General features: G+C 35.8%; 1 protein-coding gene across 3 annotated transcripts in view; it reads right to left on the bottom strand.

The window, feature by feature from the left end:
• Positions 1–26832, bottom strand: part of VAPA (VAMP associated protein A) — a 44461-nt gene that overhangs the window by 2929 nt on the left and 14700 nt on the right. The window contains exons 1-6 of one of the 3 annotated variants that reach the window (XM_032293391.1): positions 23973–24171; positions 21862–22014; positions 17625–17728; positions 16812–16892; positions 9113–9250; positions 3266–3439 (exon numbers count right to left, since the gene is read on the bottom strand). In XM_032293391.1, coding sequence (XP_032149282.1) covers positions 3266–3439; positions 9113–9250; positions 16812–16892; positions 17625–17728; positions 21862–22014; positions 23973–24009 — 687 coding nt within the window. In that variant the 5' untranslated portion in view covers positions 24010–24171. Of the gene's footprint in view, positions 1–3265; positions 3440–9112; positions 9251–16811; positions 16893–17624; positions 17729–21861; positions 22015–23972; positions 24172–26832 lie in introns of those variants that run through there. The other 2 variants (XM_032293390.1, XM_032293392.1) reach the window with 2 other exon arrangements.

Below are 26832 nucleotides of genomic sequence, written 5' to 3'. Positions count from 1 at the left end.
AAACTGGAGCTGAAAAATGTATTCCTAAAATACAAAAGTCAGATCTAGTTATATTTACATTTTTTAAAATCCCACTAAAAACACCATTAAAGAAGAGTTCTGTACACTTACTTCCAAGGTGGCCCACAGTATTTAAAATCAGTTGCATCTGTCCCAGCCCAATCAGTCAAAACTACCAAACCTGTAGTTTGCCAGTTGTGTTTACTGGCCTACTGCAACTGAGGAACCAGAACAGCAGAGGCACAAGGGGATATTCTTGCCAAAAGCGGAGATACGGGTATCCCAGAATTTGGGGAAAGGAAACAGCTTAGCATGAAATTTAAGTAACAGTGTTTTCATATGCTCAAAGCAAAGCAAACAGCTGTGTGTAAAGCAGTAGCACCAGGTCCGGATTGCAAAGCAGACAAAGAATACTATTTCTTCAGAAACTAAAAATTTAGATGAGAAATGTATATAGGAACCCCTTATCTGAAGCTCTGCACCTGAACTGGAAACTGACGGTGTTTCTCTGTGTCAAAATGACCTAGATCCTCCAGGCAAGAATGGGCTGCTTCTTTCTTACCGATGTGGCTTCACACAGCACTGTCTTTAGAGGACAAGGTTTCTCAGTAGAAAGCAGAAGTCACTTCAGGCAGCAAGTTGTTATGACACTGTGTGCAGTGTGAACCTTGGGAAAAATACTAATACCTGTTAACTATGCAGCTGGCTTTATCTGTGTCTGTTATCCAACCTGATGAAAGGCAGGACTGATTTTTACTTTTTTCAGTGCAAGGCAAAATGTTCTCCCACGATTCCCTCATTGTGCTTATAAATAAACACTAACTAAAAGAGTGCACCTAATGGCACAGTTTTATTTACTGGATTTTCTGGAGTTGGGTTTTTTGGGTCTCATGCTAATTAGTCCTGTGTAAAAACAGCAGTAATTCTCAGTTTCAGCTACCCTTCACAAACATCTGCAGAACTTTTAATACTCCTGTGATTCTGATTCACTAGGTCTGAGGAGGGCCTGGTAAACAGTAATTTTTTAAAGCTCACTGGGTAATTCACATGCAGTATGAATTACGAACCACAGGGCTTTTCATGCTGCTGATAAAGACAAAAGGTTAAAAAAAAAAAAAAACAGAACTAGAGGAATAAAAAAGAACAGTGAACAGGCAAAGGCAAAAAACCTAATCTGGAAAAAATTATGATGGGTCTACGAATAAAATACTAAAGAGTTTAAAATAAATTATTGAAGCCAGTGGGTCTTCGAAGAGTGTGTGTGTGTGTGTGTGTTTGCGACGAAGTTTCACTCTTATCACCAAGGCTGGAGCGCAATGGTGTGATCTTGGCTCACGTGCAACCTCCACCTCCTGAGTTCAAGTGATTCTCCTGCCTCGGCCTCCCCAGTAGCTGGGATTATAGGTGCCCACCAGCATGCCCGGCTAATTTTTATATTTTTAGTAGAGACAGGGTTTCACCACGTTGGCCAGGCTGGTCTCGAACGCCTGACCTTAGGTGATCTACTCAGCCTCCCAAAGTGATAGGATTACAGGCATGGGCCACCGTCTTATTTTTCCAACAGCACAATCATCTCTCAAAATCTCAAACAGAACATCAGCATATAAAAAGTAGAGGCCAAGAATAAATTCTCTCCCACCTACTTCCTGTTCACTCTTCCTATTTTTCAGCCCTGCCCCACCTGTGTCATTCCTATTGTTTCCACTTCTCCCCTCCCTGGCAGAGGTAAACAGTGGCTTCTAAAAGAAATCTATTGAGCACCCTAATGAGCACATCTTTATCAAAGAACAGAACTGTGGAAGTCATGGCAGATAAAGTAAAAGTAGCTAACAAAATCCCTAGAAAGATCCATGGTGTGTGGGTATGAAATAAAGATATTCTTTCTACTATCCAGACAGGTGCTTGGAAGCAGAGGGGTAACCCTTGAGGGAGTACTATGAAATATTAAATAGGAAGAGACATAAATATTCACTTTAAAAAGCATTTTAGCAGAGATGTTCACAGATCAACTTAAAATGCAGTGACTTTAATTAGAGTGTAGTTCCTATATACACCTACCAAAAAGAATAATCAAATAACTTCTATCATTTAATTTATTTTAGTTACATATATTTTTCTATCATCTACTTTGCTGCAAAGAGCTTCAAACAAAGCCTAAAGAGCAAAGTATAGGTTTTCAGGTCTTGAAACAAGTAATTACTTGTCAAAGACAAATTACTCGTAAAGTTCAGACATACTCAAATCAGTCCTCCTTCACCATCCATTTATTCAATCAAATATATGAATGACTGCTACATGCATGTACTGTGAATGCAGACATAAATGAAACACAGCCCTTGCCCCCAAGGAAATTACTGCCCACTAGAGGGAGAAAGGCCTCTAACAAGTAAGAAATGAATGAAATTGGCATAGTGGAGACACAAAGCAGACAGGCCAAATCGATTTTTTTTTTTTCTTTTTGAGAGAGGGTCCCACCAAAGGCTATACTGAAAAGATGACAACAACTTAGTAGCAAAACATCAATGTGTGTATGTCCTGTGTCGGGAGGGACAGGATTCCAGGGCCATTCCAGTCACTGTGCAGAGTTTACACTAAAGCAAAAGAGGAGTATTAAACAGCTTCTTCTCCAACATACTCTAGCCCAATGCTGCCCCATGCAAACACAATGTGAGCTTCAAATGTGAGCTGCATATGTAATGTTAAATCTTCCCAAAAGTACATTTAAAAGCAAAAAGAAATGGGTAAAATTAATTTTATATTTTATTCAACCCAATATACCCAAACTACTATTTCAAAATATAACAATAAAAAAAGATTTTACCTTTTTCTGTACTAACTCTTCAACATCAGTTATTTTACACTCACCGCATAGCTCAATTTGAACAAACCTCATTTCAAATGCTCAACAGCCCTAAGTGACTCATGGCTATGATGTGGGAAAACACAATCCTAGGCAGTTCAGTATGACTGGGGCACAAAATGGGAAGAACAGGAGAAACAATAGTGGAAGATGGCAATGCCACAGGCCAGATCACAAACAATTAGAATGTGTGCTAAGGCAAGGAACTTGCAGCAATGAAAACACAGGAAGACTGGTAAAAAGAAGAGTAGGGTGGGGAGCAAAGGCCAGGACATAATCAAACTAGGGAAAAGAAAGAACTGACCAAGGATACATTTAAAAACTAATTGCTAAAATGGCCTAATAAACTCACATGTCCTATACCTTCAGATTTCAGTCAACTTATTTTCAACCAACAGAACTTACTCTCAGGTGTCGATTTTCTTCTGATAGCTTCATCAATTCTCCCTGAAGTCTTTTACATTCTTCCATTAGTTTCCTTGTTTCAGTATCATTAAGTGAAACACTGTGTGGTTTTGGCATAGGTCCATCTTGTTTAGACGCATTCAGTGGAACAGCTTTGCTAGGTTCCATGTCATTCTGTATTACAAAGATATTGGGAATTTTTTAACTAACCAAATCTTACAGGTTTTAAACAAATAAAAACATAAATTCTACATCTTTGTTTCTGAAATACTCTTTAAAAGACCTAAATCAGTACAGGTCAGCAGTCAGATCAGTCTAAATAAGAAGCCCACTCCCTCCATTCCCACAATCCCTGGCACGTACCTCTACCATAGCACTTTATTATGTATCTTAATAATTACTGTTGAAGTTCTTTCCTATAATACTTCAAAGGCTGGGAGAGCAAGAGCCATCTCTCTTTGTATTTACCCCTAAACTCAGCACTTTGGTAAAGGGTAGTTATTCAACGACAGTATGCTGAATGACTGACGTCAACAAAATCCAAATAAGGTCATTTTCCATGCTCTGGTTCTGCAATTCAAATGAGGTTCTGTGGGGTAGGGGAATATTATCGTAATCATTCCAATAAAATCAGAAACTAAGAAAAAACATGCAAAGAAAGCTAACAGATTAATTTCACATCTTTGGTAATGCAGTTTGCTATAATTCACGTGATTCAACATCACAGTAGCACTTAGCATGTTTTCAAGACTATGAGCCCCCAAATCTTAATTCTCACCAACACTGAACCATTTGAAGCTAGCGCTGAAGGCCTGAAGATAAACATCTATGACAGTACCTAAGTATTTTTCAGCATGTGGTCTAAAGTACCCCAACATCCTTCACTCTGACAGCATTTATGTCACCACACATCATAGCAGTATTACTGTAATGAGCTTTTTTCATTTTAATTAAATATTTTCTTGCTTTAAAATAATTGTAGATAAAAATCTGCTTTATTCAGCTATAAACTGCTAACAAAGACATTTACAAAATCAACTTTATGGCATTCCACAATACTCATTTTGTAAGATTTATCAGAGGCTGTACACCTACCACACCATCCCAGGTGACAAATTTATATTAAGTATTAACCGATTGTTTGTTCAAAGGGCAAAACTTTTCTTATGAAGGGGATGTTAATTAGTATGCCTAAATCCATGTAAAAATTAATCTATTTTAAAATGAAAATGTATAATGAGGTTCAACAGGTGCGATAGCTCCTTCCTGTAATCCCAGCACTTTGGGAGGCCAACGTGGACAAATCACCTCATGTCAGGACTTTGAGACCAGCCTGACCAACAAGAAGAAACCATGTTTCTACTAGAAATACAAAAATTAGCTGAGCATGGTAGCGCGTGCCTGTCATCCCAGCTACTCAGGAAACTGAGGCAGGAGAATCGCTTGAACCCGGGAGGCGGAGGTTGCAGTGAGCCAAGATCACACCACTGCACTCTAGCCTAAGCAACAGAGTGAGGCTCTGTTGCTAAAAATAATAATAATAATAATAAAATAAATAAATAAATTATAATGAAGTTCTAATGAACAACAGTATGTATTTGACCTGTTGGCAGATTCTTCCATTTTTCTTCAGGCTTACCAGTTAAGAAAGGTTTTAAAGAAGCCTACTTCAATTCTTTCTCTGAGTCTTTCTCTTGCTCCTCTATTATTAAAACACTGTTTCAGATACATTTTACTCTGCCAATATCTTTTCCTATTCTTTTCCTTAATAGTGAGAACTCATTTCAAAATGGTTTTCAGAGTGGTCAAATTCTATCCTAGCACAAATCCAACTTTTGATAATGATCAGGTGGCACACTGCCTTTCCTCTGTAAAGGAGGTGGCAATAGGTACCAATATAGCAACTGAAGAACTTGTAGGTTTTGGTCAAGAATTGGAAAAAAGTCACATACCCATACCAGAAAATTGACAAAAAACTTAAGAGGATGAAGCAGGGCACCATGTCACATTCCTGTAATCCAAATACTGTGGGAGGCCAAGATGGACAGCTGTATGAGCCCAGGAGTTCAAGAACAGCCTGGGCAACAGAGGGAGACCCTGTCTCTACAAATAACAATTTTAAAAATTAGCCAGGCATGGTGGTGTGCACCTGTAATCTTGGCTACTCATAAGGCTGAGGTGGGAGGATCGATCACTTGGGCCCAGGAGGTACAGGCGGCAATGAGACGAAATCGTGCCACTGCACTCCAACCCACAGTGAGATCCTGTCTTTTGGGGGGAAAAAGATACACAAGGGGTCAACAGCAAAAAGAAAAAAACTAAAACGAGGAATCATCAAGCTCTTGACAACTGGATTTTTATTTTTAAATTCTTTAAACTGCATAAAATTATAAGGGGAAGGGAAAAAGTTATTTCTCATACTCTCATTAAATCAACAAAACTATTATTTACATTACTTTCTATTATTTTTTGACATACATTTTATAAAACTGGCATACATATTTGCTTGTTCATTTATATGCACATTTTTAATCATTTTAAATGGCATGTCATCAAATATTCTATTCTATGCCTTGCCAAAGTTAAACATTTCACTTTTGTTAAGCATTTGATGGGCAGCTTTCCATTCTTTCGAATTTTAAATAACATGTCCATAAGAACATACCCTATAAAAAGATAACTAGACTGGAATTAGATTTAGATTTTTCAAATTCTAATAGACTTGGAAATAAAATTTATCTAATTAAATACAATTAAACTTTTCTTTTTCATTGAATTTCTCTTAATAATGTTATACTATTTTCGTAACAAAAAGGAGAAGAAATAATAACCAACTTGTGGAGCATAAAGAGACTAGAATGCAAAGAATATTGTGAAGCCGAAACATACTTCAAAAGTGTGCCCAGCAAGTTATATCATGTACTACCTAGGCCCCTTACAAACCAGTCAACATACATAACATGTGCAAGAAAATCTAATTTATTTACATATACTTAAAGTATAATAGCATATTAACCCTTGTTGGGGATTTAAAAAGGGGTGGAGTGTGATGGGAGGGTGGGCTTTGTGTCATCATGGAGTGACAATCTGAAGAGCCTGATGAAAAAAACCTAAGCAGGTGTGACTTTAAGTATATGCTTCCATTCAGGACCTCCATTAGCGAGGTTTGGCGCCAATAAAACAGCTTGTTTCTTGAGAGTTGCTTCAAACTGGTCCAGAAAGAGAAGACTGGCTGCTCTGAGAACCATGAAACAAGCAAACTAGAGGGATTCAACATACTGTGACTCTTAATTAATTGATGACTAGTAACATTATATTTAACATTGCAATTTAGAATAAGCTGGAAAGTCAAGGTGTGTATCAACTAAAATAAAACAATACACCAATCTTGTCCATTTTCCACTACATTATTTAGCCTATCTCCAGTAACCCTCCATCTATGAGTCGTCCAGTCACGCACCGTGTAACAACGTTTTGGTCAACAATGATCCATACATATGATAGTGTTCCCACACAATTATAATGGCACTGAAAAATTCCTATTACCTAGTGAGGTCACAGCACAACACATTATTCACATGTTTGTGGTGATGCCGGTGTAAATATACATACTGTACTCCAGTCATAAATCGTAAACATACGATTTTTGTACAACACAGAATATTTGGTAATAAACAACTATGTTACAGGTTTATGTATTTACTGTACTATGCTTTTTATTATTCATTTTAGAGTATACTCCTTCTACTTATGAAAACAAAAAGTTAACTCTAAGTCAGACTCTAATAGGTCCTTCAGAAGGTATGCCAGAAGGCGCTGTTATAGGAGGTGGCAGCTCCATGCGCATAACTGCCCCTGAAGACTTTCTAGTGAGACAGGATGTAGACATGGAAGACAGTGACACTGATGAATCCGCCCCTGTTAACACCTAGGCTAATATGTGTGCTTGTGTCTTGGTTTTAACAAAAAAAGTTTTGGAAAATAATCTAATTTAAAAAAAAGGAAAAAGCTAATAAGGACATAAAAAAGATATTTTTATATATGTATACACTGTGCTTGTGCTTTAAATTATGTCAAAATTTTAATTTTAGAGTTTATGACGTAGTTACAGAAAGCTAAAATTAAAGAAAACAATTTTAATGAACACAGCCTAAGTGTACAGCACTTATAAAATCTACAGTGTAATGTCCTAGGTCTTCCCATTCACTCGTCACTCATTCGCTGACCCACCCAGAACAACTTCCAGTTCTACAAAATCTACTCACAGTAAGTGCCCTACACAGGCATACCAGTTTTTATCTCTTATGCCGTATTTTTGCTGCACCTTTTCTGTGTGTAGTCATGGGCGTCCAATCTTCTGGCTTCCCTGGGCCTCACTGGAAGAATTGTCTTGAGCCACACACAAAACACACTAGCACTAACAACAGCTAATGAGCTGCTTTTTTAAAAAAAACTTGTAGTATTTTAAGACAGTTTACGAATTTGTGTTGGGCTGGATTCAAAGCCATCCTGGGCCACATGCAGGCAGCAGGCTGCAGGCTGAACAAGCTTGGTGTACATTGTTTAGCTACAAGAATACTTACTATTGTAGTATAGCCACATGCTATACAAGTCTGTAGCCTAGGAGCAACAGGCTATACCATATATAGATTTGTGTAAGTATATTCAATGATGTTGACACAACTAATCACCTAACACATTTCTCAATATACATCCTTAAGAGATGCATGACCATATTTCTGTATTTTTTCTTAACCATCACAATTTCGGTTCTAATATTCCAAGTATTTCTACGGAGGGTTAAACAGAAAAAGAGGAAACTAGGAATTGGAAATATAAGGAAAAGTTTGCAAAGAAACCTTGGGAAGAACAAAGGAGATAAAGGACATAAATGTGAGGCTACATTCTTATAACAGGAGTGATGGATGAAAATGGACATAAAGGAAGTTAAGAGGCTAAAGTCAAGAGTACTGTCATAAACTGTCAGAGGCAGAATTAAGGTCTTAACCTATGAATTAAGAGACAGGATGTAAATAACAAGAACAAGGCTACCTGAAAATTTTTTTCCCTAGTCTTAACAACCAATTTACTATTTCTCTAGGATAATGATTCCCAAAAGTAAATCATTCCCAATCACAAAAACAAAAAAGTATTAAACATTTAGATAAAGGATAATTGTTTTAAAGCCTTAGTATGTATATCAACTGCAAAACCAAATCGAGGTATAAACAATCTGTTAAAACTGTGGGGCTGGCTGTGTGTGGTGGCTCACGCCTGTAATCCCACAATTTGGGAGGCCAAGGCAGATGGATCACCTAAGGTCAGGAGTTTGAGGCCAGCCTGGCCAACATGGTAAAACCCCATCTTTACAAAAAAAAAAAAAAAAAAAAAAAATTAGCCAGGCATGGTGGCAAATACCTGTAATCCCAGCTACTCAGGAAGCTGAGGTGGGAGAATCGCTTGAACCAGGAAGACAGAGGTTGCAGGGAGTCAAAATTGTGCCATACACTCCGGCCTGGGTGACAGAGCAAGGCTCCATCTCAAAAAGAAAAAAAGAATATGCTCCCCAAATCTCAAAGAAAAAAATTACACCAACTTCATAATGTTTACATTTATATTGTCCTGCTCACTATTGAGATTTGAGTAAGTTCAGAAGTTTTTTTAGAACAGAATAGTTTGTGTGCATGATTTTTAAGTGCTTTGTAGTTTTATTGTAATTTTAAGCATAGTTCAATTCTATCTACTTCATATAACACACTCACAATACCTCTTATCTGCTAGATATCTACATTACCTTAATCATTAACACTAGTAGACTCCTAAGTCTGTTAGCTCCCTATAACAAACCTTCTGTTTCTCCTGTTTCAACACACAGAGTCCCCTGGGGTCATCCATCGTGTAATAACTGGCAGGTGTGGCAACTGTGTTGTTGTTGATGCTGCTCATTGAAGTGACAGTCGGAGCAGTCCCTGGTGGAGTTACACCCTGAGATGGCATGGGAAACATATTCTCAGATTCTCACCGAATTCTGATTTCTTCTGCATATTGGGAATGACTGACACAAAAAGCATTAGGCTCTAAAACATTAACACTTTACTCTTTAAAAATGTATTAATGCATAAGAAACAATACTAGTAAGTAATAGCTATGTTAAGGCAAAAAATACAAAGCTTCTGAACTCGCTTTTTATATTATTTCCCAAACAAAATTAGTTTTAATCTATTGCATTATGTGCACTTATTAAAGGTACATATTTTATTAAAATATATGCCAGCTTTATGTTGTTTGAAAATGAATACCATCTAATTCTTTGTGACTCAATGTTTTTTACTAATTAGTAATTGTCATTGATCTGAAAAATAAGCACTTTCATGTCTTATTACCTTTGATAACACTCAATCTGAACATTTTTTAATAAACCTCTCTTGTATTTAAAGCCTATCCCCAATACAAACACTCTCTCACACACGTTCCAGGCCAATAGACATACTTAAAGATTCACATAACCATTAACTCCATAGTTCTTTTCTTCTCAAATGCCTTTAACAGGTAAAAGTAATACTGTATTATACAAACCGGTGGGAAAGAGATTTCCCTAATTATACTTACTCATATCCCATTTGTTCTGTCTCAACAGAAAATAAAGTATATTCAACCATAAAATGTCTTTTAAGTAAGACCCCTGAAATCCCTGTTCTTTACAGCCCCTGAGTCTTCATTAAAACAAATTAGTACTTTTTTCCTAGAAAATATGTCACCATCAAATGTCATATGGAGGACATAAATGAAATGCAATACATTTAAGAAATTTAGAAAATGTCAGAGTTAAGAAATTTAGAAAATGTCTCAAAAATTCTTTAGAATTGAACACAAATGAATAGATCATAAAACTTCAAAAATAACAAACCACATTCAATCCTTAAAGAACAACCACTACCACTAATTGGACATTAGGTATTTAATAATACAGAGCTGACAATTTCCAAACAGAGCTAGTAATTCAAAGAACCCTATTTTGTACAATAGTCAGTACATTAGTATCATGTGCCTCCAGCTGTCAACAATACAGGGAACATGCTGAATGGCTTTCAGTACTATCACTGACAACCACTAAAGTGAAGACACTAGAGGCCATTAATGAAATGAAATGTATTGGCACACACCTGCTGTTCCCTGGGACTAGAGTAACTACACATCTTAGTGTGCTTAAGGAGGGTATCTGTTTACGCCTGTAATGCAGGAAAAAATATTAAGAGTCCTTTGTTCTAAAATAAAAGGGTTCCTAAGTTTCCTGGGGCACCTTATCTATGATCCAAATCAGAGAGCTATTTCTCAAAAAGTAGCCCACACTTTAGTGACGGTTCAAATAAATGAGAATTGTTTTATCACAAATAAATGATTTATTTAAACTATAAAAATAACATGGACTCAACCACTGTACTTCTGAAGCTGGCTCCATTTTTTACCCTATAAGATGACCACAAAACTTCAATCACTTCCTTACTTATATATTCAGTAAGAATATATAAGTAAGGTCCTAAAAAGTTTAAAGAAATCAACAAAATAACATCCTGGTTTTTTTCACTGTGTTCAGAACACATAAACACCCAAAAATTCATAGCATCTGTAAAAAGATCAAAATCCTCAAACAAGTGGAGTATACTTATACAACGTATTTGATATGGTTTGGATCTGTGTCCCCAGCGAATCTCTAGTCAAACTGTAAATCTCCATTGTTGGAGGTGGGGCCTGTTGGGAAGTGACCGGATCATGAGGGTGGATCCTTCAGGAATGGTTTAGCATCATCCCGTGGTAACTGTTCTCATAACAGTTCTCATGAGATGTGGTTGTTAAAAAGCGTGTGGAACCGCCCCTTTGCTCTCACTTGCTCTTGTTCCTGCCAGGTGAGACATCTGCTCCCACTTTGCCCCCCACCATGATTGGAGGTTTCCTGAAGCCTCCTCAGAAGCAGAAGCTGCCATGCTTCCTGTACAGCCTGCAGAACTGTAAGCCAATTAAACCTCTTTTCTGTATAAATAATCCAGTCTCAGGTACTTCTTTATAGCAATGTAAGAACAAACTAGTACAGTACTTAAATACCAGTGTACTTCTTTTTGCAAAGGGATACTGGAAGTGGGGGTGGGGAAGTGAGGGAGTGGGGTTAAGAAACACTAAAAAAAAAAAATTACAAAGTTTAAGACTTGTTATCTCTACAATATTTGAGGAGAGTGCATCAACAATTGTGATAGCAATTGCAGAATCTGCTGTGAATATGAACCAAATTTTTCTAAGTTGATTATCAAAAATGAAATTTTGATGATCAACTCTTTAAAGTAAATGTGACCCATAAAATGGTGCTAATCTGAGGTGATGGGTATGTTAATTAGCTTGATTTTGGTGATCATTTCATAATGTATGTATCCAAATGTGTAGGGAAGCACTATGAACTTTTCCACCACTCCTAAACACTAAATAAAGCTGAAAAGGAAATACAAATGCCATCCAGAGAGTTCTATGTTAAATCCTAAGTTGTTATCAGAAACTCAATTAAAAACTAAACCGATTTTGCTTAAGTTAACATACTTCTTACAACATACTAATAAACTAAAAGAATAAAGGGCGGAAAGATCTCAGGGAATACGCTATATTACAATCATAAGATAAAAAGTATATTTTCCACTCTATACTTTTAAAAATATACATCACCATCATAGTTTGCAACACATTTCTGTTAATCTTGCACATTTAGAAACGTATTTCAGCAATTGTGTAAGTCAGGATTCAGCATCATATAGCATTTTATCAATTCATCTGAAGTAAATTAACAAAATGTTTATCTATCCATCACACTATCCAGGAACATCCTAACTTCTGAAGAGACAAATTTCATGCTAACCTAAACAGAGAAAAGGGATACTAACTACTAACTTTACCTACAGATACTAGAAAGAAACCAACATGTCAAAGATACGATTTTTTTTAACAAGTTTTATCAACTTCATGTATAGAGAATACAGACCCAGAAACAGCAGGATACAATTATCAATAGGGTCTTATTACCACATGAATGAAATACTAAGAGGTGTTCTGTTATCTTTAGATATAAAAGGTTTTATCCTTAATTGTTAGAAACAAAAACTTATTTTATATTTTGTCCTATCATAAAGACTTCAGATTTGGTACCTTGAGATTTCATATTTTCTATAAAAGATGAGATCAACATTAAACTCACAACTTGCAAGTCACATAATCAACTAACAATCTAGAAAGAACTGGGTCTGTGCCAGGCTGCACTGAGTTTAAACACATTTCTCAGCAAGTAACATTTCTTGTAAAATGTGGTTAGTTAATACTACAAGAGTGAGTTTAAGCAGGGAAAGTATTTCCCAAAGTATATTCTTTTTAGAACATCAGATATTTCATAAGTTAATTAGGTTATATTAAAAAAATAAATACTGGGTTAAACATATTTCTTTACCATTAAGTTTTTTTCAGAGCTTTTAATAGGCAAATACACAATGTGATTCCTTTTGGAGACATTTGCAGTATTTTTCCAAACTCACTTGACTACAGAACGCTTCCAGCCTGGTACACTGGACAATTGTGTTTCAGTCTCTCTTCAACATACACATTAATCAATTAAGGTCACTTCTAGCCTGAATACTAGACACAATTTTTGCATGTTTGAATTACGTAAATTTGAAATGGTGATATATTACAATCTTTAAGTCTCATTTTATGTGCAAAACTTGAAATGTAAATTATAAACACTCAAAAACATCCATCAAAAATCATAATGGCAAGGCCAGTGAGCCACGAAAGTTGTAAGTTATGTTTACGTACTGCTATACTGAAACACCACTTCAACTGGTTCACAGAAGTAGTACCTGCCTATTCTTCTCAGGAATCGGTATTGGATTTTGCATATTTTGAACTACCCAACATAATCCAACCATAAAATGAAATCATTACTCCAAAAAATAAAAGGATCTACATCATCCTATATGCTGCTGACACAGTTTTATCATTAAAATTGTACCATCTGAAGAAGTGCCTTCAAATGAAAAACAGGCCTCCACTCTTATCGTGGTCAAAAGAATGAATAGAAAGTTTGATAAAATTAAAAATCAATTTTGTCACAGGGTCCTGACCGACTGTAGTCTTGAAACACCATCTCCCACTAAAATGGCCCTGAGCTTCTTGAAGAAATGTTTCCAGATCTGGACCTGGAAAAATCTTGCCACATTAGACAAAAAAATTACCAAAGACTGTGAGGGTCAAAAAAACTCAAGAAATCAATTTGAAAAGTCTCCTTAACAGGCAATCTGAGCACCAATAAAGGTAATTAACTACAAGGAGTTAAAACTCAAATATGTTTAAATCATGAGTTTTAATAATATACAAGTACAGAGGGAAGAACAAAAGAACGGAAGGAGGAAGATCAACTGTACATCACAGGAGGGATGCTTATAAACGAACTCATTTTTTAAAATCTTTAACTGAAGAGAAACGTGGGCATTTGTTCTGTGCCTTTTTAAACTCTACCACTGAATAACCAAGTACTACATAAGCACAAGTTTCTCTTTACAGAAGTATTCTAAGTAGTGTATGAAGTAGGAATGACAGAGTATCACCATCAATCTTAAATGAATTAACAGACCTAGGCCATACTGTCTCAATCTCAACTTTACTGACATTTTGAGCCAGATTATTCTTTGTTGTTGGGGCTGTTCTGTGCATCATAGGAAGCTGAGAGGCATCTCTGGCCTCTGCCCACTAAACAGATACCTGCAGCACCCTTATCGACCCCTCAGTTGTGAAAACCAAAAATGTCTCCAGACATGGTCCCTAGAGGAACAAATCAATTGTCCCTGGATAAGAACCACTCAGTTTGAACTTTCAATCATAGAAAATACCAGGGACAGAGAAAAAATGTTAAATGACACCATAAGGATGGAATCAGCAAAATCAAGTCTGTGGGAAAGTCTATAGGCAAACCTAGTTTAATAATAAAAATATCCAATAATTTGCAAAGAGAGAGGAAGACAGAGAAAATACAACAAACTAAGAGATTTAAGAAACATATCATCCAATAGAAGTATTTGGACTCAGCCAGGCACAGTGGCTCACACCTGTAATCCTAGCACTTTGGGAGGCCGAGACAGGTAGATCACCTGAGGTCAGGAGTTCGAGACCAGCCTGGCAAAACTCTATCTCTACAAAAATTACAAAAATTAGCCAGGCATGGTGATATGCGCCTGTAATCCTAGCTACTAGGGAGGCTGAGGCAAGAGAATCACTTGAACCCAGGAGGTGGAGGTTGCAGTGAGCTGAGATCCTGCCACTGCACTCCAGCCTGGACAACACAGCAAAAAATAGTAGTAGTAGTAGTATTTGGACTTTATTTTCATCTAATTCAAACAAACTGCAGGAAAAAAAATTTTAAAGACATTTGTGACTAGTTTTAATGCTGCCTGGATAGCTTGATATTAAGGATACGCTAAATTTTTAAAGGCATAATAGTATTATCATTAAAACTCTTTTATCTTTTTTAAGTACTTTGAAAGATATACATTGAAACAGTTACAAATTAAATTACACCAAGTCTTAGGTATTAAACAATACCTAAGATGGGAAGCAATAGGATTTATATGTAATAAGCTTAACCACAAACTAGTCATTGTTAAAGCTGCTCGTAAGTTCACAGAGGTTCACTGTACTCCTCCTCTCTACTGTTCTAGGTGCTTAAAGTGTTTCAAAATAAATCTTTTTAAAAATCATTATTTTTAGCAGATATTCCCTACAATATACAAGTCCAGATAATCCAGTTAGTGAAAATACATTCCGCAGCTAGCTAATCAAGGCTCAGAATCAGATATTATCTAGAGTACTTTGAAGTTACTTAACAACTTAGAGATTACTAGTAATATGTGCTCTGAAAAAGTTCCCAGGCTCAAACTACTTCTGCCCAAGTTTCATGGCAGGGGACTCTGGGAACTCCATTCAGTATTTGTTCAAGCGCTAAAACAGACGCAAAACTACTTTCTTGGATTACCATGGGCTAGACAAATAGGTAGGCATAACTGCTCTTCTCACCCAAGATGTGTAAATGGCTAGGTTCAACTGTCATTGCCATATCATTTCCATCAACTTCTGGTTAGGTTTCCAAACCAGTGAGGCTACTCTTAATCAGCAGTATCAAATACCTGGGGTTCCAACGCTTTTCACACATCTCAAAGTATGTGCTACCTAGAGCATAGTAGAAGCCCAGACAGAAGAAAGATTTATGTTGACTAAATTACCGTAAAAAATGACATAAAACTCTAAGTAAGAAAATATCCAAATGTTTTTTCAAAAAAGTCAATCCGAGTCACGGCACCAAAAAAAATAAAAAATAATAAAAAATAAATAAATAAATAAATAAAAAAGTCAATCCAGACAATGTGCTGTTTTGTTTTCTTGGTTTCAACAGTAACAGCTGTGCAAGCTAATTAGCTTCCCTCAGCCTAAGCAAAAAATAAAGAAAACCTCCAAATGGGAAGCATACACAGGCCAACTACCACTCACTTTACAGAGACAGTATACATACTTGCATTTTTTTGCTTTTAGTAAATACCTCCAAAACCACTTAAAAGAGCCATTTTTAAAATTCAAAAAATAATTTGGTCAACACCTAATTATCAGAGACATTTTCATTTCTGCTTATTCTGAAAGAGGAACACAATAACTGAGCCCATGTATTTAATCTGCATGTTTACTTTTCAATAGGGCAAACGGCTACCAGATTAAGGCAGTATTCATGTCAGACTGTAACTAAATTGTGCCAAACAATTCTATTTATCCATATTATTGTATATATGAAGTCACACACACAGAAACACTTATCTTTCAAGTCTCTCTTAGCATAGGAAAAATTCAAATTTGCGATCCAGACAGGAAAAAGGACAAGGTAAGTGACCATAACCCACTCTGTACATTCACAGACTGTTTGTTTTTAAATAAACACATATATCCCTCAGTCCCCAAAACTCTATTTGATTTACACTAATGATAAGCAGCAATAATTATTTACTAAAGAATACAATCAGATGGATTTCACTAAAAACAAAAGTGACCAAAATACCAGGCAACAGCCAAACCTGGAATAAACAGTCTATGTAAACGATTTTTTTATCCCCAGGCTGCTGGTACATAGTGGCCAAAAAAGCAATTTATATGTATTTTTAAATTAAGTATACACATCTCATTCTAAAAAAGAATTTGTAGTGGGTTTAAGACACAAAAAATTGGTAGACTTAAATGATTCTTCTCCAGGATGGAGTCTGGACCTAAAAGTGAGTCTTTCTTTCTTCTTAAATAAACAAAATGTTATAAAATTTAAAAAGGCATACCAAGTATTTTAAAACTTACATAAGCACTGAGTCTTATCAAGTGAAATAACCATATCACACACACCACAAAGGCCAAAAACAGAAGGAAAATTAAAGGAATTTCAAAGGAAGTGAAAGCTCAACAGCTTCCAATATTTTTACATTTTCCTACTTACCAATTTATCGTTTTCATTCGGCATTTCAAATACACATCTCAATTTGGAATCCATTAATTCATCAGGTTTTGCCTCTTTCCACTAAAAATAAACAAAACCAAACATGAGACATACAGGGTATGATCATGGTAAATAAGTTTCACCCAGGACAGCTAAATGATGAGTGTAGTTGCTTGGCTTGGCTGAAATACACTGGTGCATTCTTTATTGATCACCCTGCCATTGTTATCGGCTAATGTCACAGAACCTCTATATAGTCCTAGAGTTACTATCACCATCCATTAAAATCATGATGATATCACTAGCAACCACAGGACCTTCTCAGTAGCAGCATTTCTTTCTTTTTTCTTTTATTCCAGTTGGTCTTGTTCTGTCTCCCAGGCTGGAGTGCAGTGGCCCCTCCTGGGCTCAAGCAATCCTCCCCCGCCTCCTGGGTAGCTGGGACTACAGGCATTCAACACTATATCCAACTTTTTTGTAGAGATGGGGTCTTGTCACGTTGCCTGGGCTGGTCTCAAACACCTGGGCTTGAGATACTCCTGTCTTGTCCTCCCAAAGTGCTGAGATTACACAGGTGAACGCCACTGCACCCAGCCAGTAGCAGCATTTCTAAATTGTTTCTTAAAAAAAATACTATTTGAAAATTCCTTCATTCTTAAAATTAAAATTATCTATAATGAAGAAATTGGCAGATTTTTTAAAAATCTAAATTTAACTTCTAGTTTTTAGAAATTAAGTTTTTCTACTGAGTGCTAAACAAAGCCCACAGTTTAAAACTCCATTCCCCAAAATAAACTCTTCTTCTGTACTTACCACAACTTCCATATCTGAAGTGTTTGGTGGAGCAAAAATTGTCTGTACCATAAACTTGTGTTTACTTTTTTCATTTGGATCATAGTCAAAGGGCTGTAGCATTACTAAACAAGAAAAAAAGAATAAATTAAATTATCTCCTGCATGTTTGAAAGATACACATTGAAACAGATTACAGATTAAATTATACCAAGTCTGGGATTTGTCTTAAACAACATCTGGCACCAGTATCATTCCTTTACTTCACAAACATGCAAATTTAAAGAAAACCAAAAAGGGTTCAAGAAACCAAACACTGGAACGTTTAAGAATCCAGAATCAACTCAATGAATTCCAATTAGTTTTAAATTGCCTTTCTACTTTACTAAGTCTTTCAAAACCAACAAAATAAGCAGTAGCAATTAAAAATTAAATACAAATCTATGGTTGCCCTTTCTAAACTTAGCTTGTGAAAATTTTCAAAACTTTGCCAACATGTAACCACAGTAATGCCTATCTGCTCAGACTAAATCTACTAAGTTATTAAAACTAGTTATAATATGAATTTAGGCTTCATTTCAGTGTTTTCTGATTTAAAAATTATACAACTGGGGTATTTAAAGGAGAAATATTCAGTAACTTAAAACCTCACTACCACATATTTTTTGTTTTAAAACAGGGTCTCACTCTGTCGCTGAGGCTGCAGTGCAGTGGTGCGACCCCAACTCACTGTAGCCTCAACCTCCCCGGGCTCAGGCAATCCTCCCACTTCAGGCTCCTGAGTAGCTAAGACTACAGGCACATGCCACCATGCCCAGATAATTTTTATATTTTTTGTAGAGAAAGGGTTTCGTAGTTTTGCCCAGACTGGTAGCGAATTCCTGGACTCAAGAGAACCACCCTCCTTAGCCTCCTAAAGCACTAGAATTACAGGTGTTAACCGCAGTGCCCAGCCCATGTATTATTTTAATATAATTGATTTTTCAAAAATGTTTTTAAAATAACATCTGTTTCAGTTTATGATTTAAATCTTCTAAAATAACAGAAGTACACAAGGAAACCACATAGCCTCTTGATTTCTAAAATTTATTGTACAGTCTCAATAACATTCAAAATTTTTAAGCATTTATAATTTCTTATCTTTTAACTTTTCCAAGGTTCCATGTGGTGATAAGTCATGCTAAATTTATGTAACATGAGTCCAATATAAGAGACTAAAGAATAAATCAACAGTTATACAAAATATATATATGGTATTATAGAAGTTACTTCCCTAACATTAGATTACTTCTAACATGTATCTCCACACCTTCAAAAAGACAAACACAAGTAAATAAATGCAAGAAAAAACAATTACATAAGAAAATCTTATTCATAAGGTGTGTCTGAGAAGTCCATTAACTGACATCAAGGTTAAGACAATTTTTTCAAGGGGTCCAATACATGGCAGTAGGAAACGTACAAGATTAAATGCCTCAGAATACAGCCTAAGCAAAATAAAATTCCATTAGCAACCTTCACTGAGCAATCACTACAAGCTAATCACTATGAACCGAAAATTTGTGAATAAAAAGAAAATTTACACATGGTTAAGTTTATAGCAGTTACACTAATTTAGGTTGCAAACCACATAACAAGACAAAGACGATCTCAAAAAACATATGTAAAAATGTGGACAAATTAAAGAAGCAAATTCAAAAAGGACCACGGGGAAAAAGAGAAATGAGCATGCAGTACAGAGAATTAATCAGAGGATGCTGGAAGTAGCATAGCTTCGAGTGACTGTAAATGGAAATACACTACACTAAAAATTGAAAAAGCTAAATTCTAATTGGAGTAGGCCAATCCAAGGGCATGCTTGTGTAATCAGTAACTAGTTCGCCTGAAGTCTTAGTAAGTCAGGTTTCTGTGGGAGAAAGTGCCTTGATACGTAATTTTCAAGAAATATAAATACACAGAAACCAGCAATCTAGGTGCCCCTTAAAGAAAAAGTCATTCTGCATAGTTGCATGGATTCCTAGAGATATAACTGTTTGTACCAACAAACTATTTTTAGTCATGTGGATTGAAATAATTATTATCTCCTGGCCAGGTGCAGTGGCTCACACCTGTAATCCCAGCACTTTGGGAGGCCAAGGTGTACAGATCATTTGAGGTCAGGAGTTTGAGACCAGCCTGGCCAACATGGTGAAACCCTGTCTCTACTAAAAATACAAAAATGAGCCAGGCATGGTGGCACATGCCTATAATCCCAGCTACTCAAGTGGCTGAGGCAAGAGAATTGCCTGAACCCGGGAGGCAGAGGTTGTAGTGAGCTAAGATCACTCCACTGAACTCCAGCCTGGGTGACAGAGCAAGACACCATCAAAAAAGAAAAAAAAGAAAAAGGGGGGAAGGAAAGGGAAAAGGAAAGGAGAGGAAAAAGGAGAGGAGAAGAAAGGAAAGGGAAAAGGAAAGGGAAAGGGAAAGGGAAGGAAAGGAAAGGAGAAAGGGAAAAAAAAGGAAAGGGGAAGGGGGAAGGGGGAAGAAGGGGGAAGGGGGAAGAAGGGGGAAGAAGGGAGAAGGGAGAAGGGGGAAGGAAGGGGGAAGGGGGAAGGGGGAAGGGAGGGAGGAAGGAAAAGGCCAAGCACAGTGGCAAGAAAGAAAGAAAAGGCCAAGCGCAGTGGCTCATACCTGTAATCCCAGCACTTTGGGAGGCCAAGGCAGGCTGGCTGATCACCTGAGGTAAGGTGTTTGAGGCCAGTGTGACCAACATGGAGAAACCCCGTCTCTACTAAAAATACAAAATTAGCCAGGCAAGGTGGTACATGCCTATAATCCCAGCTACTAAGGAGGCAGGAGAATTGCCTGAACCCAGGAGGTAGAGGTTGCAGTGAGCCAAGATCGTGCCATTGCACTCCAGCCTGGGCAACAAGGGCGAAACTCCATCTCAAAAAATAAAAATAAAAAAAGAAAGAATTCTATCTTCTTCCAATTGTGCTAAAGGCTTAAACATGTAGTAGAGAGCAACATCCAGAGTGCATACATTCCTTCCTTTATCTTATTTCCCATCTCTCTTTCCCAGGAACTGATGAATTAGACTTAGCAAAGAAACATGAAAAGCACTCCTCCCTATTCTCCTTACCTCAAGACTCACTAAAACATCTTTTTCCTTGCTCTTGAGATTTTGGGCTATACCTGCTGAGGGAAGATTTAGTGTCACCAAGAACTCTGACTATGATCTGTCCTTCATGGCCTTTGCAGTCAAGTTCCACCTCTAAATACTCTCAATAAGCCTACCCTAGGTTCTCACTCTCTGTACCCAATTCTGCTGTGGACTTGAAAACTGATATAGAATTATTATAGTATCTTAGGATTACTTAGCAAGATCACCCAGGTTTTTTTTTTTTTGTAAATGTACACATTTCTAAGCCATGCTCCCAGAGATTCCAATCTGGGAGAGATGAATCCATGTGTGTTCCTGCTCCCTGTGTTATTACAATACGTAGCGGGAGTTGAGAAGTATTGCTATAAACAAAGAGTAAATGGTCTCTGTGGGCAGCCTGAGAGGTTCTCTCACAAGTATAATACACGGAACCATATATGTTCTCGTATTTGCTTCCTATTTCTCAGCTGTATTAGTGAAATCAGAGGGACTGAGAAAAGAAATGGTTTATAGGGGGCATTAGCTCTGGTACCAGTATCAACTGCACAGCAGGTATAAGCAATCCATATATGACAAGCATACTTCTTTGACAAATAAACACTTAAGAGAGCAGTAAAATAAAAATAAAGTTTTCACAAGCAGGACACTATTGACATTTACAATGAAAGACATAAAGACTCATCTGATTTGACACAGTAGGCAAAAAAGTGGCAATGTATCTTTTTAAGCAAAATAATTATGATACTTCTATAGCTGCATGCAATATGTAATATGCTCAAGATCTGAAGGAAAATGACCAGTCAGAAAAATGATGTAATTTTTCAAAGATAAAATAATAAAAAAAGAGAAGGTAGTGGTGAGCTGAGAAAAATACAGATATAAAGTTTATAATTCACAGTAATTTCTTATAAATTGACCACACCCCTTATACAGAAGATGAGAGAAATTTTTTGGAACAGCTTGCATACAGTGCAATAACAAGACATCCTTAAAGGCAAAGGCAGGCTAACATAAGAATTATTTCTCTCCCTCTAGACGAAACCTTACTAAACAAAAACATAATCATAAAATGTCAAAATTCAAATGTACATAAATTTAGAACATGATTTGCTACCTGAAACAGTCACAGTTGACCCTGGGTCAATGATTCCACTGTTGGGTCTCACACAGTACCGGCGAGGTGCTGTAGTCTTCACTTTGAAACACACTTTTCTATCCGATGGATTTCGCAATTTAAGATTTGTAGTGACTACATCTGTGAAGGGGCCTGTAAAGTTTAAAAATTAAACAGAAAACAGAATTTAATTGGATTCTTAACAACAAAGGATTCAAAACTAAAAGTATATAATCTCAATTTTAATTATGTGCTGACATCTACAGGCATAAATATCCCAAATGGCTACTAACACTGCCTTTCTCCAGGTGGTAGACTTAAAAACAAGTCGTATTATCTTCTTCATTCCTTATATTTCACAAAATTTCTCCAGTAAACATGTAGGATTTCTATCAAAAAAAAAGTACTGTGAAACTTTTGATCTATGAAGTCTACAACTGTATTTTTACGGTATGTTACCACATTGCTGAAAATATCAGAATTTCCCAGTTGTCTGCAAACCAGTGCCAATCTTTATTTTACTAGGCCAACTGCAAAAATCTCTACAGCTGAAGACCCTAAACCCTATGGCATCAGTGCTTTTGCTTCAACTCAATTTTGTTGGTTATTCAACCCATTTATTCATTCATATATTTAGTAAGTGTTTATTATGCCATATGCTCTAGATACAAAGTTTTTAAGCTTTGATTCTGCACCCAAACAACATAAAATTATAAACACAAAGAACCCAAAAGGCTGATCCGTTTTGCTGAAGAAAAGCCTAAAGAAAACTTATGCAGATTAATTTAGACAACAAAATAAAATACCTGTTAATTTGGAGGCAGAAGATAAAAACATGTTCCAGTTGGAAGCAATAACCACAGTTCTAACCATTAAAGCTATATGTGTGTGTATGTGTGTGTGTATATATATATATTTTTTTTAAAAAGCTAGAAGGCAGGAATCAAAACTATTATAAATGCTGTCTTTTCTTTATTTCCATCTTAAAGAATAAGCATGTCTTTTAAAATTTTACAAAGGTAAGGTTATTAAAAGACATTTATTTCAAGCCCTGAAGTAAAATGATTTTATCCTATGCTTCAAGTCTGTGAGTAGTAAAATATTTTCTAAGAAATAAAAATTTGGAACTAGGATGAGAGGAAGGAGATAGAAATCAGTGAAAAAATTAGAAGAAAACACATAAAGGCAAAGAAGCAGATATAGAAAAAAGCATTTTTACAGGCCTATATATTTCCTTTTTTTAAAAAAAAAAAAAAGCATACATATGATAAAGTATGATTTTCTGAACTGCTTGTTTCATTATATGGTCAAGCTAATCATTCCATTTACAACATACACCTTTTGCTGCTTCTTCAACCCCAGGTGCTTGCTCTTTCTTTTTGAAAAGCATCTGACTGACTACACCAGAAAACTAGTCTAAGAACAAAGATGAAAAACTCCAATGTGTCCATTTTACCACATGAATCCACAAAATGGCTGACTGGAGATATGTTTTGAAGTGATAAAACCAGGAGTCTTAAAGACAAATTCCATTTCTTAACATTCTCAAACCCGTAATTACTACAGACACTTGAAAATGTAAATTTTTATAGAACAATTTTTACTAGGACTTTAATAGTAGCAAGCACAGATTAAAGACCCAATTTCTTAGTAACATAAGAAATGCCACAAAATTTTAATTTTGAACAAACCTAATCCAAAATGTGAATAATCCATAATTATTTTTAATTACTTATTTTCAAAACATAATTATGTAAGTTTTTAGTATTTAAATGTTTTATTAATTTAAATTCTCCCCAATTTTAAAAAGAATCAATTATCCAAACTAAGGTAAATTTTTTTAACTGATTTTTTAAATGACTGTGTCAATTTTCATCAACAAACTCTGTAAGAATTGTATGAACTCTGAAATAGTATTTACATTTCATGATATTGCCCAGCAGGGATTATAAACTGTCAGTACAAATTGTGGGATTTCTAGACATAAAAATATATATTACCTAACGATGATGATAATGTATCAAAATAAATTCCACCAATTCAAAACAAAATTCTTAACTAGACTTTTTACCCTTGTGAGTAAAATGTAGAATTACCTATAATAAACCCACCTAACAAATGAATTCCAGATTTTCTGCTACATTGCATCCCTCTAACCAAGCCTCTCAATGAGGGTTGCTCCCAGCAGACAGTTCAGAATCTGAGCTCCTCCCCTAGTTTAAAATGGAAAATTAGCAAGTACTGATGACCATTAGCAAAGGAATAACCAGATTTAATAGCTAAAACAGGTCTGGGAAGAAATATCTGGTCCACTTCTGTGAGTTACAGAATCCTTAAAGAACCTGATGAAAGCCATATCCTGCATCAGAAAAACATACATAGGTAAATATTCACAAAAATTTTACAATGACTTTTGTGGGAGGTAAAATGAGTTGAAGAGCTGGGTTCAGCTGATTTAAAAGGCCTGATGAAATCTTAAGATCTTCAGAAAAGTTATACTAAATGTGCTACAAACATAACCCTTTAGGTGATACTGCCCCTTACAAGGTGTTTTCATTAGGCATTATGATTGCATGGTACTACTGGGGTGGGGGATGGGGGGATGGGGAGTACGGGGTGGGAAGTGGGAGGTGGGGGCAGGAAACAGGACAGCAGACATTCTGCAATGCAGACCCATACAATGAAGCATTATGTTCCCATTGCATCAAATTTTCAAATACGCCTCCACAAATTATTGGTGAAAACCCTCTTTTCCAAGTATTCATCTATTATGTGAACAGGAAAAATGTGTACTCTTTTCTTCAGAATGTTAAAAGGTAAGTTCACCATTACAGAAGATTATTCTACCAATAGCAATACCACTCATAAAACCTGAATCACCAATACAACACAATTAGCAGGCATTTGCAGGTGAGCCATTCACACTGATCTACCTATATGCATAAATATTCTTATTTTACCCTTTTATCAATGTTAAGAAAAACTGTCAGCACTACTCAGATAACTATTGACTTATTTCTCTTAAATCCAAACGTATTCATCTTAAGTAGATACAAACATCTGCCTACTGTACCTACAAACTTAAGCAGGGTACAAGTATCTGACTACTTCATTATGTCTTCTAGTGTAGTCATGCCCATTTAAACTTAAAATGAGTATGCCATTATAAAATTACTTTTTTTTTCTGTTATAGCTAGGACAAATATATTTTAAATTTTTTAATTACATGTTTGTCATTTTGTATACGAATTTCATTTCAGGATAGTAACGGGAGCGTTACAAAATATAAAATGAGGTATGAAGTTAGAGTTAAGAACCCCTGAATTAAACCAATAATCTCCTGCTTTAGTAATTGAAAATGTATCCTTTGTAATGCTTAGGTGATTAAACCATTATGTACCCATGCAACAATCCTGCATGATCTGCACATGTACCCCAGAACCTAAAGTACAATTATAAAAAAAAAGTATAATAATTATAATTTAAAAAAAAGAGAGAGAAACAAGTGACCACCATAAAAGTCAGGATAATGGTTAACCCTGCAGTGGAAGTAGTTGGGAGAGAGCACAAGGAGAGCTTTGCTGAATGCTGGCCAAGTTCTATTTCTCACCCTGGAGGTGATTACATGAGTATTTACTTTTTGATAATTCCTTTAACTGTATATATCTTTTCTTTATGCAAAACAATAAAAATGTTTTTAAAAAAACTGATCCTTGACATAACCTTGAAAAACTGAAAGAAAAAAAAAAAAGTGAAAAGCAGTTTTGACAACAAAGTGAACATCTGATGCAATTTATGTAGTAGACAAATATTCATGTTTCACGGATTTCTAAAACTTAATTTCTATAAATAAGGGAAATCCTATCATTTCTCCAATATAAATGTTTAGTTTAATATTTAGGAAAAAATTTTTACTAGTCCATTTTAATCAAAAGTATTAATACAAACTTAGGTTAGAGATGTCACTGTTTATAATGCACCAACCCATATAAAAAAACAAAAGTGCATACAAGTTACATTTATTTGCACTCTTATACTGAAAAATTCTACAATTAAAATGCTTCTACCTTTCAATTATGTGGTTGTCGTTCTTTGGAAGCCCTACCATTTTCCTGCCACTAAGTATTCTGTTGCAACTCCTCTACAGTTGTCACTGCCATTAAGCCAAAATCCTACTCCTAGTCCCAAATTCTTACAATTAAACAGAAATGTAACATACACAAACGTGGTCTCTGAGTTAAAAAGTCTGAACCTAAGTTTTAAAAAAATCTTAGAACCTGAAATGTCAAAAATACTAGAAAATGTTAAGGCAGCTCACCCAGAAGGCAGTCAAGTGAGACTGGCCTGCTTCCTTTGCCTAAAAACATTTTTCCAGCATGAAATACTCTTTTTAGTCAGTCCATATATATAAAATTCAACTGTTCAGAACAATGCCTTCCTTTTAAATAGCGGGACTTTTATTCTCCAAAAAGGAACCCCCAGTAAGCTAAGAAGAGCTACAAAAAAAAAAAAAAAAACAAAAACGAAACAAACCACTCTAACAGTGTTTAAAAACTGTTATCATTCATCCATATTTTGATGTTAACTACTGATAACAAAGTTATCTTGAAATGCCAAGATGAGTTCAGCCGCAAAGAGAATCAACTGTGGAGGAGGGCAACAGCTAGCTTTTCCCCCGACATTTTATTATGAAAATTTGACACAGACATTGAGATAATTATATAAACACATACACTCATCACTCACATTCTACAATCAATATTTTGCTGTATTACTTTGCAGCGTATCTATCTGATGGCTCTGTTCAGCCATCCACTTAATTTTTGATGCACATCAAAGTAAGCTGAAAACATGAGTACAGTCACTCCTGAACACCTCAGTATGCGTATCATTACCTTCAGTATTTGTTTTCTGTTAAGAGAATACAATTTTAATACAGGATAAGCAGTAGTACATCGCACAGGGCATTTC

This window comes from Sapajus apella, unplaced genomic scaffold (genome assembly GCF_009761245.1).
Source record: "Sapajus apella isolate SASKATOON/1434 unplaced genomic scaffold, GSC_monkey_1.0 scaffold29, whole genome shotgun sequence".
Lineage (NCBI taxonomy): Eukaryota > Metazoa > Chordata > Mammalia > Primates > Cebidae > Sapajus > Sapajus apella.
The sequence above is the reverse complement of the archived record's forward strand: the minus strand, read 5'-3'. Positions and strand labels throughout refer to the sequence as shown.